Source organism: Taudactylus pleione, unplaced genomic scaffold (assembly GCF_031769625.1).
Source record: "Taudactylus pleione unplaced genomic scaffold, aTauple2 ptg000121l, whole genome shotgun sequence".
In the NCBI taxonomy this organism is placed as follows: Eukaryota; Metazoa; Chordata; class Amphibia; order Anura; family Myobatrachidae; genus Taudactylus; species Taudactylus pleione.
In genome coordinates, this window is record NW_028284523.1 from 6,548,440 (window position 1) to 6,565,147 (window position 16,708).

Here is a 16,708-nt window from a genome sequence, read left to right on the forward strand (position 1 = left end):
ACCTAAAAAAAAAAAAAAAAAAAGCACAAAGGTGAGTTATTCTATATATTGATGAGGATATTGCTTAATATTTCACTATATTAAATAGTCCATAATTGGATGCAGATTGCCAAGTAGTGTATGAAATGAATAGATAGTACCTGTGATAAACACATATGAAGAATCTGTAAGTAATGTGATATTTTCTCCCGATTTAGATGCTCAGTGTGTGGTGGATATTTACGTGAATTATGACTGTGACTTAAATGCTGCTAATATATTTGAACGACTTGTAAATGATTTGTCTAAAATCGCTCAGGGAAGGAGTGGCCAGGAGCTTGGAATGACCCCTTTACAGGTGAGTACTTGGGAGAATGGAGGAGTGTCGGGTCAGAGAAAGGGGGCATGTGAAAGGTGGAGTTTATGGAAGCAAGCTTGGAGCAGGGGAAGCTGTCAAGATGTAAGTGGAAGATGAGGGTTGTGTATAGCAGTGGGATTTAGGTTAGGTAATAGCATGTTCTTTTTGAACCCAACTTGTGTCTGATGTGTGATTATTTGCTGCTTTAAGCAATGGATCATCTATAGCCGAGAGAAGATTAGTGTAAATATTATAGCAAGGTATTTAAAAGCCAGTATTGCCTGTCATTGAAGTCTAATGACGATATTTCATTTTACTCATGTTATCTTCAAACGTTAAGTATAGCTGTGTCAATTGAACACCACATGTCATGTCTGTATGGTCGTGATCACCTTTGTAAGAGGAGCTTGTGCAGAGGACAGATACATGCAGGAGATGTTTGTACAGCACTAAGGGGGAGATGTATGGCTAACATTTGCTTACTGAATGCCCCTGCTTCGCCCAATTATTGAGGCGATGCAGGGCCAATTACAGACTGCATGTATTAAAATAAAAACTTTTGCAGAATATGTTAACTCAAGTCTGCGGGCTATTGCATTCTCCGTCTTAAGGCATCTGAATGGCCCTTGCACTGAATCTGCGCATGTGCCTGTCAAAACTACTCTGCGTCACCCACAACGTTATTGGTGGAGAAAAAACTTTGTTTTTTGTTAGCACAGTCCCTAGCTGTATATTTCGACAGCCAGGGACAGTGCGGCAGGGGATAGGTGCATGCAGGTGATTTCATTAACATACAGAGTATTACTGCGCTGGGCTAGTTTATTTACACAAATGCGAACAGCAAGTAATTCCTTAAATAGATTATCAAACAGTCAGCAGTGATATATTATGACGTATTACTGCTCCATGTCCGCCATTTACATTTAAATGTAGTTGTTAGCCGCAGTTGTCTGTTCTCCTTTGCATGCATGTCTTAGTGGATTTGTTTACTTTGTCTTAGTGGATTTGTTTACTTTGTTGAGGTGATGTAATCTCTACAGTCCCACTTGAGGTGGTTGCAAATTGAGCTTCATGTTAGCACGAGTTTCACCATCTCCTGACTGGTCAGCTTTTCAGACTATCCAGATGAGCCTCTAGTGGCTATGGTGCTGATCTCGAGACTGAAGGGTTGGGTACGGGATGCCGTCGCTCGGGATCCCGACGTTCAGAATCCCGACAGGGTTAGGATACCGACACTTGACGGTCAGTATCCTAACAATCCCCCACTCCCAGTGCCTGAACTTAACCTCCCCTTCACTGTCTAAATTTCCCCGCACCCTAAACCTAACCCTCCCCCCTTAGTGCTTAATTCTAACTCTTCCCCTAACGCCTAATGGAGCACTTTTGGCTCCAGGATTAGGCACGCTTACTCATTTTTCCATTTGACGCTATGTCCGTTCTTTGGTACTGCGTTTTTTCCCATGCTTGTTTTTTCCTTAGCTGTGCATTAGCAGGTGATAAGGATGAGAGATTGTGAGTAAACTTGCCTCTAAGATTGGGTAACCTATAGATTCACTTTCTGCCTACCCGATTGCTGTGCACAGCTCTGTATGTGTGCTCAGACACCTTTCTATTCAGTACAATAACAATGCCCTAAGATGAAAAAAGATTAGTGTATATATTGGAGTGCACTAAAACTATATATATATTAAAAAAAAAAATTTGAACTTTTATTGTGTAATATAAAATGCTTCTACGTATGATACATAAAAAACAGTGACATAAAGGCAAAATGTAAAGAAGTGTCTATACGCCTATATTAGTATAATTTAGTGTTATTATATTTATGTGGTCTTGGAGGTAGAAGAAAGGGTAATCTCTCTTCTGAATGACGTATTTACCTGGTGCGATTCCACCCTGCTGATGCAAAGCTTTCCTATTTAGCTCAGGGGGGTTGTTTGGGACCTATTGATTTCACATTGCCCTCACTGGCTTTTCCTTCAACTGTTGGGAATCCTTAAGAATCCAGGTAACACTGTGGGCCATATTCAATTTGGAGCCTCATTTTCGCCTATTTCAATTTTCCCCGTATTCAATTTCAAAGTCTTTTCGCAGGTTCGAAAAGTCTTTGAAAAAAAAACGGTGATAACTTTTCACCACTGAAATAGGTGGCGAAAAAAAGTGCAGAATTGGGGTTTATGGGTGCAGGCTTAAAAAAAAATAGCCTGCACCCCTGGGAATCTGGACACCCCAGAAAATGAACTTAAATTTCTCCTTCATCCACTAGGGGACACTGGAGTTCAAGACAGTGGGGTATAGACTGTGGTGGAGTAGAGCCTGGCACTTTAAATAATTTAGAAGTGTGACTGGCTCCTCCCCCTCTATGCCCCATCAGCCCCGGTTTTTAGAATGTGCCCGAGAGAGCCGGTCGCACATCAGGCTGTCTCCAGCCTTTCTCATATAATTATATTTTAAGCTTTTATTACAAGCACTGAGGACAGGCAGGCTGCTTACTGTGGCAGTCTGCCTGCTACGTGGGAGCCGCCGGGAGGGCACCACACGGCTACTGCAGTCTGTGTCCGGTGACCCTGAGGGGGGACTTTAAACAGAGTCATTGGACTCCATGAGGACCCGCCACAACTGAAACCGGTTCGTGTCCGGGTTTCCTCATTTGCCCCCCAGCCCAGCAACCCGGCCGCAGCAGTCCGTAAGTATATCCCACTACTCCTGACTAGCTGGAGTGGTGGGCCAAAACGCTGGGCTCAGGGACAGCGCACACTGCATTGCTGTCACACACTGGTCCTTCCCCCTGCCAGTGAACGTGGTAGTGTTGGAGCTGCTGACGAGACCTGCCGCTGCACTCGACAGTCAGCGTCCGGGTCTCTGGCTTATTCCTAGCCAACCCCCTCCTATTAACAAGGGGATGGAGCTCGGGCCCCTGCAGGTGCGTGTTAAGCGGCAGTGATTCCGTGACTGTCAGAGACGCCTGTTCCTCCCTTCTCTATATGGGAGTAGAAACGCTGGGCGGTGTGAGTAAGATCACACAAATGACAGACGCCGCACCGCTGCTCACTAAATAGTGCAGCACAGGCGAGGTCCTGCCATCTGGTGTAATGGCCGGCTTCAGGAGGCCAGACGCGTCCCTCTACATGAGGCAGTGCAGCGCTGACAAGCAGCGCGATCCTTGGTGACTCCCGTACCCCGCTCAGGAGGGCCGGGAGGAAGGTTGTCTTCCCTACATTACGCCCAGCCCACTTTTTCCTAGTAAGTGGGCAGAGGCGAGCCTTACAGTGCACGCGCGCGCGCACACACTGATAGCTGGGATTTTAGGGAAGAGCGCGTCATGCATAATAGCCGCGTCATCTGTAGTCGGGCTCGTGCTCTAAGCCCTCATCTGAGAGCAGCGCGGTCTGCCGGTCCATTAGTGCTGCTGCGCAGACATACTCTGCATTAGTCCCCCCGTGAAGGGACCTCAGAGGTACCTGGGAGGGCATCCTGCCGCGTCTAGAGCAGGCAGCAGCGGCCCCCCCAGTATTAAAATGGCGGCCGCACTCTGGGCAAAGCCACGCCCCCTTCGCGGCCCTAATTGCGGGCGCGCAACAGCCCAACCAGCGGGGCAGCCACCACTGCCTGCCGCTGGTTAAAGATGCAGTGCAGTGCAGACCAGCGCCTGAATGAGCGCGGCTGCCTCCTAACTCCTGCAACAGGGTTAATTAGTGTGGGTATCCTACGCGACTCCCTCCTCCCACGCTGGGAGTGCTGCTAGCACAAAAGTAGAGGTAGGAGTATAGTGCTAGCTAGAAATAAGTATCAGCGCAGGGCTCGGATCTCTCCACGGCTCTTGCTGTGTGGAGTTTGTATGTTCTCCCGGTGCAGGCAGCACTGTCTTTGCTTAGGCTGGTCTTAAAAATTAGCAACGCTCCTCATCTAAATCTCAGGAGGAGATGCCGCGTACCGCAGCTCCTGGCTGGGCTGAGCAGGCTTCCCTGTTAGCTTTAACATAGGGCTAATAGCCTTACGTTATACCAGCACAATGCAGCTCCCCGATGCAGCGCTGTATGACCATCACACTCCTGTCACAGCAGGACAGCATCACCGCTTTATACTATTAAGGGGGCTAGCAGCGCTGTGCTGACTGGTTTGTAGCAGTTTGCACACGCACAGCGCGGTATTCATGAACAAACAGCGCCCCCTGCTTCCCTTTTAAGGACTGTAGTTACTGCACACAAGCATGATAGCTCAGTGCACTACCTGCAGCAGGGAGTGCTTTAGCGTGGGTCTCTTACGCCTACCACACTGGGTGTGCTTCAGCGCAAAAGGTACGGGAGGCCCTGTCCTTGTATGACAGGAGTTTAGTGCTAGCTACAGTGGATAGCTGGTTGCTAGCTGTATGGGAACTAGCCCAATTCCCTTTTGCACCATAACACCACGTTAGGCGGTTCTGAAAGAGGCCAGTTCAGTCGATGCATCACAGCTAGAAGCGAGGGGTTGACGAGACAGTCCCGCCAATGCAGCGCCGCTTGGCAGGCTTCCCTTCGTTCTATAACAAAGGGCGCCTAGCTTAATCTAATGGCTTGGTATCTCAGCCTGTGAAGTATCATAGCCTCATGGTGTACTAGCTCTACTGTTCTGGTGCTGCTGCCAGAACTTATGGTTATAGCATACCCTTCACCCAGGGTTAGCACATTTTGGCGTCCCATCCCCAGGCTTATGCCTCACATGGGCTCGCCTTAAAGTATCTTCCCATGCATATATGTGGCAGCACATATACTACATTATAGGCTGGTCTTAAAACCTTTCACCAGCTTTCTGTGCTTACCTTAGAAGGTATGCATATGTGCATCTATTTATATCTCATGTGTTCCCTTCGGCAGCACATACAGGAAGAGGTTAGTAACGTGCGGCTAGTGTAGTTGTTGGCATTACTGCCTCACAGCACTGAGGTAGTCTTTTTGATTCCCACTTCGAGAAATGGGTTAATCTGGCGCTAAAATGGCTCACCTGCTAAGGCGAGTACACCTGTAACAGGAGGGTCCCAGGATCGAAACCAGTCTGGGACAGCACGCAGCTAACATATCCTGCCCCTGCGCAGTAGCAGAGTGACGGCCACACGCGGTACATGAGCAGTCCCCCTGCGTGGGGGTAAGCCACATGTATGGTATGTATATGTGTGTGTGTGTGTGTGTGTGTGTGTATATATGTGTGTATATATATATATATATATATATATATGTATGTGTATATATATATATATATATGTGTGTGTGTGTGTGTGTGTGTGTGTGTGTATATATATAATATGTATATTGTATTTTATACTAGCGCTGCAGTAGAACATATACATGCTGGAGTGAATTTTGTCCTTGGGCTCAGTTCCTTCCATGGCTTTCATTTTTGCTCATGTTCTAATTTTACAATATTATCGTCACCTACTAAATTTGTATGTAGGTATGCGTATGCATATGTGGATATCACTTCTTATCCTTACTATAAGAGCAGGGGTAGGATCTGTTCTTATCAGTTTTATGTCTGATACCTAGCATATTGATAGAAGGCTGCGATTGGAGGCTGGACTCCTGATGCGGTAGTTGGTACAATAACTCCGCTTAACACGATCTCTTCCGGAGGATTGGGTTGTGTGTGTATATACATGTATATGTGTAGGAGGCCTATACTTCCACAAGCATTAGGTTACCTATAATACCGCGCATGGGAAGCCGCCTGGGATTACCAGAAGCTGTAGGCTATATCCATACATATTATATGGTGGCTCTATAATCTAAAGTCATGTGCTGCAGCTTACATAGTGATAGTCACAATTCCCTAAGGCATTGCTTCTAGTATGGACCCTAGACATGTCACATGTATATAAGGATATATACTTATATAGCTCGGTTCATGTCAGTCTATATCTATGGCGCCCCGTTTCGGGGGACCTATTATCATTACAGTGATGCACTTGGTAGCAAACTTGTAAGACGCCCATTCCTTGTATGTATATTTCGTAATAATTGGGAAACAAAAACCTGTTTTCTGTTTAACCCTACTGGGGTTATCACTACTGCTATCTCCCTTCTTTGCTTGGGATAACTAACGAGTTCTATGTCTAGGTACAGCTACCCTTCTCAGTATCGATTCCGGTACTCCATATTATTGTCGCATATCTCAATAGAATGAGTCTAAAGGGTCCTTAGGTACAATTCATATCTTGAAGGCCTAGGGCCACCTACTGATTTAGGCAGGGACAGACCTGGGTTATACTAGATTGGTGGGCATAATACACATTGTAAATATTTATGTAAGGATACTTAAACTAGCAGACCGTTTTTGGGGTATAAGTATAATCTACAGATACACGTCTCTAATGGAACAGGCTCAGGTATAGAGTCCTGTTTTACGACCTTCTTGTCTCCACTAACATTCTGCTAGTTTCCACAGTATTTTCTACTGCACATCTCCAGACTGAAGTACGTGCTGTAGGGCATTGGTCTTAGCCCACTGAAGCTACTCTCTATTCCTAATGTGGCGGGATGCTTTGCGATAGAACAGGTCAGTGACATTCTACATTTCGGCCAGAGGGCTTCTGGTCGCTCATAGGTGAGAGCTTACCCACCAATGCCTCGGTAGAGGCTCCTATTTCATGTAAACTGACATACATAGAGTTGTTCTTCCTTACTGCCTCCTAGCAGCCATCCGCTCTTTTAATCAGTTGGCTCTACACTTTAGAATTTTCCTGGAGTGTGGGTGCATAGTTACAACATTGAGAACCAATTCTACTAGAATCTGTTGGCGTTATGGACCAAAGCACATCTCTGGGCTACTGCACATCTTTACATAGAAGTGTGACAGTCACTATGTTCCACTCAGGGGGCCTGGTGGGTTTCCTGTTCAGTAGCTGTTGATATTTTTATCATACTGACAGGTACCTGACTGGTATCTTCCTGGTTGTTTTCATGCTATGTTCAGGCCAGCAGTTACTACTACCTATGCACTTCCATCATGTTGGAAGTTGTCCGTTGTTTTCTCTTTAGCGTCAGGGTTTCAGTTGCTGGTTTATTCCTGTTCTCAGAATGGGTTGTACTGCGGTCTGACCCTCTGGAAGGTATTGTAATCTCAATCTTCTCGAAGCCGCCTCGGCCTCATGCCCAGAGTGATCTCCACTCGTTGGAGATTTCTATGATCTCATCCTTCCGCTGGTTAACAACTTTGTAGTAGTTGGACTTCCAGAAGGGTTCAGGGCGACTGTGCGGCCTTGACTTTTAACTCTCTGTATACTCTTTTTGATGAGTCTGTGGACTCTCTGTTTTTGTAGATTGGTATCGTTATACTTCTATCTATATGAGTTATGTCCAGCAGTGCTGGTATTCTGCTATCTGCAAAATGTGGCAGCTTCCTGTTTCCGAATCTGGTACGGTTTCCTCGAGGTTTCTTCTCGGGTTACTGCCCTTCTCCTATGGATTCGGGTAGGAGTTCTCTGCTCCCAAAGGTCTGGCTTGATCTGTTTTCAGCTGAGTTTACAGTGTTCTGATGCTTCTCATCTGAGGGTGTTTTCTCGCTAGCCGCTTGTTCCATTCGATTACTGTACGTTGTGGTATTCTGTGTCTGTTCCGCACGGAGTTCTGGTTGTCTCCTGGCTCACGACACTTGATTCTCAGCTCTTGCCTTCCGTTGAACCTCCGGTTCTATGCGGTCCCTGTTCGGTTGGCCGAAGGGTCGGCATGTTCTCCGCGCTTCCCACCCGGGAGGCTGGCTTTGGGACGTCCCCACTGTCTTGAACTCCAGTGTCCTCTAGTGGATGAAGGAGAAAACAGGATTTTGGTACTTACCGATAAATCCCTTTCTCCGATTCCACTGGACGCCCGCCCGGCGCGGCGTACCTGCCTGTTGTGGGTCTTTATATAGTTGTGTGACTGCATGTGTTCCCTGCAGTGGTTTCCTCTGTTCTCCTTCAGTCGGTATTGTTCCGTTCTGTGGTCTTCTCCTCCTCGTTTTCCTGTTGTCCTCAGTCTTCTCTCGGGCTCAGTTCTTAAACTGGGGCTGATGGGGCATAGAGGGGGAGGAGCCAGTCACACTTCTAAATTATTTAAAGTGCCAGGCTCTACTCTACCACCGTCTATACCCCACTGTCTTGAACTCCAGTGTCCCCTGTGGAATCGGAGAAAGGGATTTATCGGTAAGTACCAAAATCCTGTTTTTGGGGATTTAAATATATATATATATATATATATATATATATATATATTATACATATATACACTTCTAAAATAGCCACATTAGATTCAGAGGGGTTCCCAAGTATACTGCAGGTGTTTTCTTCATTGCGGGAGTAGCGGCAGGTGCATTTTTGCCGAATTTAAAAAGTAATAATATTAGGGACTTAAAAATGTGCTTACCCCCATTTTCATGTACCCCAAATTTGATAGGAATATTTTTTTTTCTCAAAAAAAAAATGTAAGTGCTATTCTTCACCTCTTCTTCATAGCCACAAATATGCACCTGCCGCAGCCGTTAGAAACCCCGACTTCCTTCAGCAGGTAAAATTTGGGGTACCCATAGTGATCCCCCATGTCTAGACACCTTTAGGGGGGGTCCCTGGAATATTTCCAGAAAATTCCCTTCTTTTGGCAATACTTACCTTTCCGCCGGCTCCTGTTTTCGCTGATTCCTAATTGCATATGGGGATGAAGCAGGCACGCACCCTACACTTTATCCCCGGAAACCTGTGATGTGGAGCGAAAAGTCCAGCACAGACCTTTCGCTCCCATATTGAATACCCCCCTAAAGCTGGTAGTGTTAGCATGTAGGTGAGAACAATCAGACTTTTTTTCCTAAAGATCTCTTAAATTTAAGGACAGTTGTAAAGAACAAAACTGACCTTTTTTTTGTGTGTTTTCTGTTCTCAGACCTTGTTTGTCCTTAATCCCTAGTACTGTCGGGTTCAAAAGTGTCCATTATACGATGTCTATATTACAATACTGTATGCTGTGTAGGTTTGTGTGGTTTTGGTTGCCAGTTTACATTATTATTTGTCATCAGGTCTGAGTGCTGATTTGTTGCCATGTTAAATTTCTCTTTTGTCTTCTGGGTCTTTTATAATGATTTTTTTTGTCGCTGTGTTACATTACTATGTGTTCTCTGGATCTGATTGGTTCTGTGGATTGGAAGAGAAGAAAGGGTCTATAATAGAGATGTGCTGTGTATGTGGCATGGAGGAAATATAGTTGCTGTCTCATGTGTCGTGATTCCTAGCGACAATGGACAGGGGGCAATGGGTAACTTAATGCTGTATATATTCAAAAAGGAAGTTCACAGGGAGTAGATTTTTTAAATTTATTTTTTAAAATATTTTAATGTAAAATGTATACAGAGTTGAAGTAATGGAGGACTAGGAATTGATTTGTGTTTTTGCTTCTGAATTCAGGAGCTCAGTCTTCGGAAGAAGGGTCTGGAGTGCCTGGTCTCCATACTGAAGTGTATGGTTGAGTGGAGCAAGGATCTTTATGTCAATCCCAACCACCAGTCTATCCTTGGTAAGAGGTGACATTGGTGCCCCCTTCGGGCCTAGCTATTAGTGATTTCTCATGCACAGAAACAGGATGAAAGGAATTCAATAGCTATAATTTTATCATTTGAAGTTTATCATTGAATCATGTCTATGGACAAAATGAGCAATGCATATCATGTTCTTTAATCGCCTTTTTGAGTGACCTAATAATGGGCAGCCTGCCACAGGAATTCCTTACAATCCTATTGGTGCTATAGAAGTGGGGTCTCTGGTCATCACTTGAGGACGGCCCTCACTGCTAAAAAATGTTTGGGGCACTGTGGTGTGATATACTCCAGGGGGTTTGGAAAGTCTCTCCTCAGTGACTGTGTGCTAACTGTGTGACAGTCCAAAATTCTGTCTAATCTTAGTGGGCAATGTTTGACAGCGTTTGGGGTGGTAGTTGGATATTTGCAGTATGCTACAGCCCCACCTCTGCAGCCACTCAGTCTATCACACACTTAACACAAAGTCACTGCGGTGGGACTTTCTGAACTCCCTGTATGTATTGTGGGCACTTAGTGTTCACTCTAGCTCCGGCGGCAGGCAGGGTGCCGGAGCTAGAGAGGGCAACTTTGTGCGTGCGGGCGAAAAGGGGGTGTGTCTATAAGACGCGTCCCCTTTTTCATCATACTTGGGGGCATGCCCGGCACTTACAGACATGCCGGGCAGCCCCCAAGCGCTGCGGACAGGGAGAACAGATGCCGGGCGCATGCGCCCGGCGTCTATTCTCCGGCGGTGACCGGGTCACCGCACATTTCTCCACCCGCGGGACACTGCATCCCGTGGGTGAAGACTGCACCCGCAGCCTGTGAGGGCAGGGTGCTTTTTGCCCTCCTTCTGGAGGGCAGGGTGCTTTTTGCCCTCCTTCTGGAGGGCAGGGTGCTTTTTGCCCTCCAGAAGGAGGGCAGGGTGCCGCAGCCTGCTAAAACAGCCTAGCGGGAACGCTAGGCACTGTGGTGTGGCATATGGATATTGGGGAGGACATGTGCTGTGGTTCTGGCAGAGGGATATTTGGGAGAGGAGAAGGTTCAAGCCTATGTAGGAATTTAAAATCCATAATCTCCTGCCTCTAAACCCCAAGGTCTCCAGTATCTAGCAATGAATTTAATTAATTTGTTATCATCAGCAAACAAGTTTGACAGACGAAATTACATTGCAGAAAACACGCTAAAAAACAATGAAGCAGCAATCCATGGTAGAGGTTAATAATTTTGCTAAAAAGATACATTCGTAGCATTCAACATGCGTACAGCAGATGGAAGAAAATTATCCCTCAGGCGACTCGTATGTGCCCGTAATACTCTGAACCTCGGGACGGAAGGTTATAAAAAGATTCATAAAAGGGATGGCTCGGATCTGATATAATACTCTTGGTTCTCTTAAGAACCCTAAGCCCATAAACATCATGAATAGTTGGCAACTGCACGCCAATGATTTTACTAGCGGTCCTAATGACGCGTTCCAGTGCACTCCTTTAAACCGCAGTGCAGTTGCCATACCAGACAATTAGGGCGATTCAATTCAACGCAAATTGAATAGCTATTCAATTCAGTGCGCTGTGTGGTCGGAGAATGCCGGTTATGGCGGTCATCGGGCCTTAAGAAGTGTTAAGGCTCGGTAACCTGCATTCTATGACCAAAGTGCGGGGCGCGCGGATGTTAGCGTCACGATATGCAGAAAAACAGCCGCGCACCCGTCACTTTGGTCGGATTTCTCTTCGCATCCCCGAGGGGTGCGAGAAGAAATCCTTAGCGCACCCAAGCAGAGCGGTGTATTGAATAGCTTCGGGAGTCCCTCCTGTCGCTATTCAATAGCGCTTGGAATTGAATCGCCCTCAATGATACCAAACGTCAGAGTGCTCTCAATTGAGCATCTGTAAAAGTATAACATGGTTACTTTACTTATACCTGAAGCCCTCAAATGCCTTAGGAAAAACAAGCGCTGTTGCGCTTTTTTAATTAGGGACAGTGTATTTAAAGACCATGTCAGATTCGACAAAACCTGAATAACCAAGAATTTCAAGGACTCAACTATCTCAACATCCCTACTGCTAAGAGACACTGGCAATTTCCGCTCTAAACATCTCCTGCGAAAATCAATTACCAGTACTTTGTCTTGTCTCCATTTAAGAGCAAGTGGTTATCACCGCTCCAGGAAACCAATTTTTTATTTCTTTTCTGTAGTGGGACTCATCATTCCCGCTAATTAGCCCAACAACTGCAATGTCGTCAGCAAATTTAATGATTTTCACAGAATCAGAAGTCAACACGCAATCATGGGTAAACAGCAAATATAATAGGGGGCTGAGGACACAGCCCTGGGGAACACCTGTCTTAATCAACACCTCCCCCGACACAGCACCTCCTATTTTAACTACTTGTGGTCTGTCAGTTAAAAGCGTAAGATCCAACTACAAATAAACCCACTTAAACCTAAGTCAAACAACTTAGATGCTAATGACATGGGGATGACCGTATTAAAAGCAGAACCAAAATCATAAAAAAAGTATCCTAACATAAGAATCCCTCGCTTCCAAATGAACTAAAGTGGAGTGCAACACTGTAAGTACCGCATCATCAGTACACCGATTTTTTTCCTATACGCGAACTGAAAAGGATCGAAATCGGCCAGGAGAAAAGATTGGATATGTCTTAATATCAACCTTTCAAACCACTTCATTACCAATGAGGTTAATGCAATTGGACGATAATCATTAAGGCATTTTGCCACCCTCTTTTTAGGGACTGGGACAATGTTTGCAGTCTTAAAACATTTTGGCACTACACAATTAAAAAGGGACAGATTATATAGGACTGTTAATATCCAACCTAGCTGGTCTGCACATCCTCTGAGGACTTAACCACTAATCCCGTCCGGGCCGGCAGATTTTCTCAAATAGATCCGACATTGGCATTCAGCCACAACACTCTCCTCCAACATAAAAGGAGACTACCCCTCCCGGGGAATTTCGGGGCATAACAGATAGGCTATTTTCCTTATCAAACCTAGAGTCAAACGGATTAAAATCTTCAACTGAATTATTTTCGTTGCTAATCACATCCTTTTTTAGTTTACAACCAGTAATATCCTGGATCAACTGCCACAGGCTTCTTGGATTCCTGTTTTCACGACTTCTAGCTTCGATCTCTGCGGAGTAACTAATTTTGCCCTCCTAATACCTCTCCGCAACTCGCCCCTAGCAGATTTCAACATCACTAGGTCACCGGATTTAAATGCCCTGTCACGAGCCTTAAGTAGAGATTGAACCTCCCCGTTCAACCATGGCTTTGCATTGGGAAACATTTTAATGCTTTTTGTTACTGTAACACTCTCCGTACAGCAATTGATGTAACATACGACCAGTGATGCTAGGGAATCAATATCTAGATCACCACTTTCCCTACTCTCATCAATAAACAAATGGATCTGGAGATAAGGATTTAACATAAATACAAATATCCCATTTTCCTTAAAACTTTTTCTCTAAGCAAGTCCTCTCTATTTCAAAAGATGACTGCCACTATGTACAGTATGATTTAAATGGCTAGTCTTCATAATGGACAGCATAATGCAGTGCTGACATTAGTTCAAGACCAGCATTTTTTTGAGTGGATCACCTACAATGACACCTTGTCTCATTATTGACTCTTTATTAACTCTGTAATTTGCTGATATGTTCAGGTCAAGAGAAATCATCTGATCCTGAAAGTAGTGAAAATAAAACCCCAGAAATCTTGGCACGCAGAAGCAGCGCCAGCTCACTGGACTCCACAGTGTCCTCTGGGATTGGGAGCACCAGTACCCAAACCTCTGTCCCTGATGACCCAGAACAGTTTGAAGTGATCAAACAACAGAAGGAGATTATTGAGCATGGAATTGAGTTGTGAGTATAAATTCAGTTATCACATTGATCTCCTGATGTGCTGCTCAAGCAGTTTTATCACTCCTTTTTATGATTGATGGTCAATGGTTCAATGGATCATGGCAGGTAGATGAGAACTGTATTACTGATCATGTATTGTACATCACTTTGATTCACAAATTTAGTTGGATACTGAGCTAGTATTCTTACACTTAGATTCAACAAGAAACCAAAAAGAGGAATTCATTATCTTCAAGAGCAGACAATGTTGGGCTCTACTCCCCAGGACATTGCACAGTTCCTGCACCAAGAGGATCGGCTGGACTTTGTAAGTGTCTTTCTTTTTACTTTCAGATTTATTCTTGATAATGGAATTTGAACAAATGTTAATCACATAGATGTGACTTAAGCAAAATAATAAAGGTCTGTTTACCAGTTACTGTTTATCATCCCCTCTCCTGCTCTAGACTATGATAGGGGAGTTTCTTGGAGAAAACAGCCGATTTAACAGAGAAGTAATGTATGCCTATGTGGACCAGCTGGATTTCTGCGATAAGGATTTTGTCTCTGCTCTGCGCCTCTTCCTTGAAGGTTTCCGTCTGCCCGGAGAAGCCCAGAAAATTGATCGGCTTATGGAAAAATTTGCTGCACGATACTTGGAGTGTAACCAGGGGTATGATCATCTATGAATGGCATTATGATGATAATTGTGATTACCTCACTGTGTAAGATCTGAGCACTTCACAGCACATTGCTTAGCTAAAGGTTAACTTCCAAAAATGTCAAGTTTTAGCCTTGGTTTTTATTTGCACACTTCTTAAACCACAATTTGTGTCTGTTACTAAAATACATGCAGCTTTACTTAATAAACTTTTATTAAATCCTAAATGTAATAAAGTTTTATGTTCTTAGTGTACCAAAAATCAATCCATCGGGTTTAGTACTACCATGGATGAATGAGTACTGTAGTTCATAGGGAAGGGGCTTCGACAGCCCTACTAGCAGAGAAAGAGGAGCCTCTGCTCTAGTCCATTAGAGGCAGTGTGGAACCTGATGCATCATGGAGCGCTAGTAAGGATTTTAGTTTAATTTTAACTTCCTTCATTCTTCCCAAAATTAAATGTGTTGCTTTTGGTGGATTTATCCTTTGATATGTGCAAGTACTCTACTATATAAGTCCTCTGTGGGTATGGTTTCATTAAGAGACATATAATGAGTTTTACTTTGGCTTCTTACCTGGTCTACTCTGTATCAGTCTAGATGTAAATTAACCTATCTTTATGAAATAATTTTGTGTTCCCTTCTGTAGACAGACCTTATTTGCCAGTGCAGACACTGCCTACGTCCTGGCCTACTCCATTATAATGCTGACAACGGATTTGCACAGTCCCCAGGTACGTATCCCAGGAAGATATGCATGTATGTGATTCTGTCCACTACTTAGATCAGGAAGCTGGTAATCCTTTGTTTCTGTCACAGGTGAAAAATAAAATGACGAAAGAACAATACATTAAAATGAATCGAGGTATAAATGACAGCAAGGATCTTCCGGAGGAGTACCTATCTGCAATTTTTGATGAAATTGAAGATAAGAAGATTGCAATAAAGGATACAAAGGAACATACGATTGCCAATAAATCTACAAAACCAAGTTAGTTATTAATACTATCCCACAATATTATGTCATTTTGATGTGGTTATGTGTACATCACAAAGTAAGTAACAAAACAAAGTATTTTATCTGTAATATTACAATAAGGGCTGCTTTCTTAAATATAAAATGGTAATGTATTTACTAGATTCATAGGGGTATATTTACTGAAGTGCAGGTTTTTAGAAGTGTAGTTGATACCTATATCAGATTCTACTTATTTATCTAGCACCTTCTAGAAGATAATGGCTAGAATCTGATTGGTTGCTATGGGCAACAACTCTATTTCTAAATACCCACACTTTAGTAAATATACCCCATGAAGTATCCCCAGGGCCTGCTACTATCATCTGTCTAGCACTGCCGAGACTATGCTTGATGGTAAGGCCTGTATATATTATTACACAGTCCCTTTCATAGGATAGAAATTTCCAATCTGCAGGGGGGGATACAATCCTACCCTCATTCATTGTGTGCACTTCCCCTTTCAGGTGCAGCCAGTGAGAAGGAGCGAAGGTTATTATACAACATGGAAATGGAGCAAATGGCAAAAACAGCCAAGGCCCTGATGGAAGCTGTGAGCCACGCAAAGGCACCGTTCACCAGTGCCACCCATCTGGAGCATGTCAGACCAATGTTTAAAGTAAGTGGACATCTAGCTTATAAATATATATACAGTGGTGGCCAACCAGGAATTGTTAAAAAACAGATTGGCCTGATAAAAGCAGAATCCATTATCTTGGTGACACTGGTGGCTGGCGCTAGTCTGATACTGAGTTGATTGTAGGTCTTACATGATTTATAACAAGTTCCGTCCTTTAATAAAGGGAAATATTGCAATGCTGTGACAGTTATATCTATTCCTCTGCAGCTCGTTTGGACCCCACTTCTTGCTGCCTACAGCATTGGACTCCAGGACTGTGATGATAGTGAAGTAGCTAATCTGTGCTTGGAAGGGATACGCTGTGCAATCAGGGTTTCCTGTATCTTTGGTATGCAGGTAAGTGACTCCAGCGCTGGGTTATTTCATGTGTGCTTAAGCCTATTTAGCGGCTGTAGTGTTCACTAGCCATTTCTGTGGTTAATACAAAAATGTGTATTTAATCCCTTACTTTCAGAGACCATGGCCTGATGCAAAGTTGGATAGAAATAATGCACGTGCTCCTCCCTAGAGAAAAATGTGTGTTCACCTGATGGCAGTTCCACGCGTTTACGCATCTTGCAGTACACCTGTTCCCTAGTGGCACAATTGTTTTGCTATTACTCATTATCAGTGTGTATGTGCACCAGACAATACTAGATGTAAAAGACCGGTCTGTGTTGAGGTGGTGT

The 16,708-nt window shown here is 44.3% G+C and overlaps 1 protein-coding gene across 1 annotated transcript in view; it reads left to right on the top strand.

The window, feature by feature from the left end:
- The window catches only part of ARFGEF2 (ARF guanine nucleotide exchange factor 2), a 120,639-nt gene that overhangs the window by 39,144 nt on the left and 64,787 nt on the right, over window positions 1-16,708 (top strand). Inside the window, exons 12-20 of the mRNA XM_088472170.1 lie at window positions 198-337; window positions 9,738-9,846; window positions 13,545-13,746; window positions 13,942-14,053; window positions 14,193-14,398; window positions 15,035-15,119; window positions 15,205-15,376; window positions 15,868-16,019; window positions 16,248-16,376. Of these exons, the coding sequence (XP_088328296.1) occupies window positions 198-337; window positions 9,738-9,846; window positions 13,545-13,746; window positions 13,942-14,053; window positions 14,193-14,398; window positions 15,035-15,119; window positions 15,205-15,376; window positions 15,868-16,019; window positions 16,248-16,376 (1,307 nt within the window). The remainder of the gene's footprint in view (window positions 1-197; window positions 338-9,737; window positions 9,847-13,544; window positions 13,747-13,941; window positions 14,054-14,192; window positions 14,399-15,034; window positions 15,120-15,204; window positions 15,377-15,867; window positions 16,020-16,247; window positions 16,377-16,708) is intronic.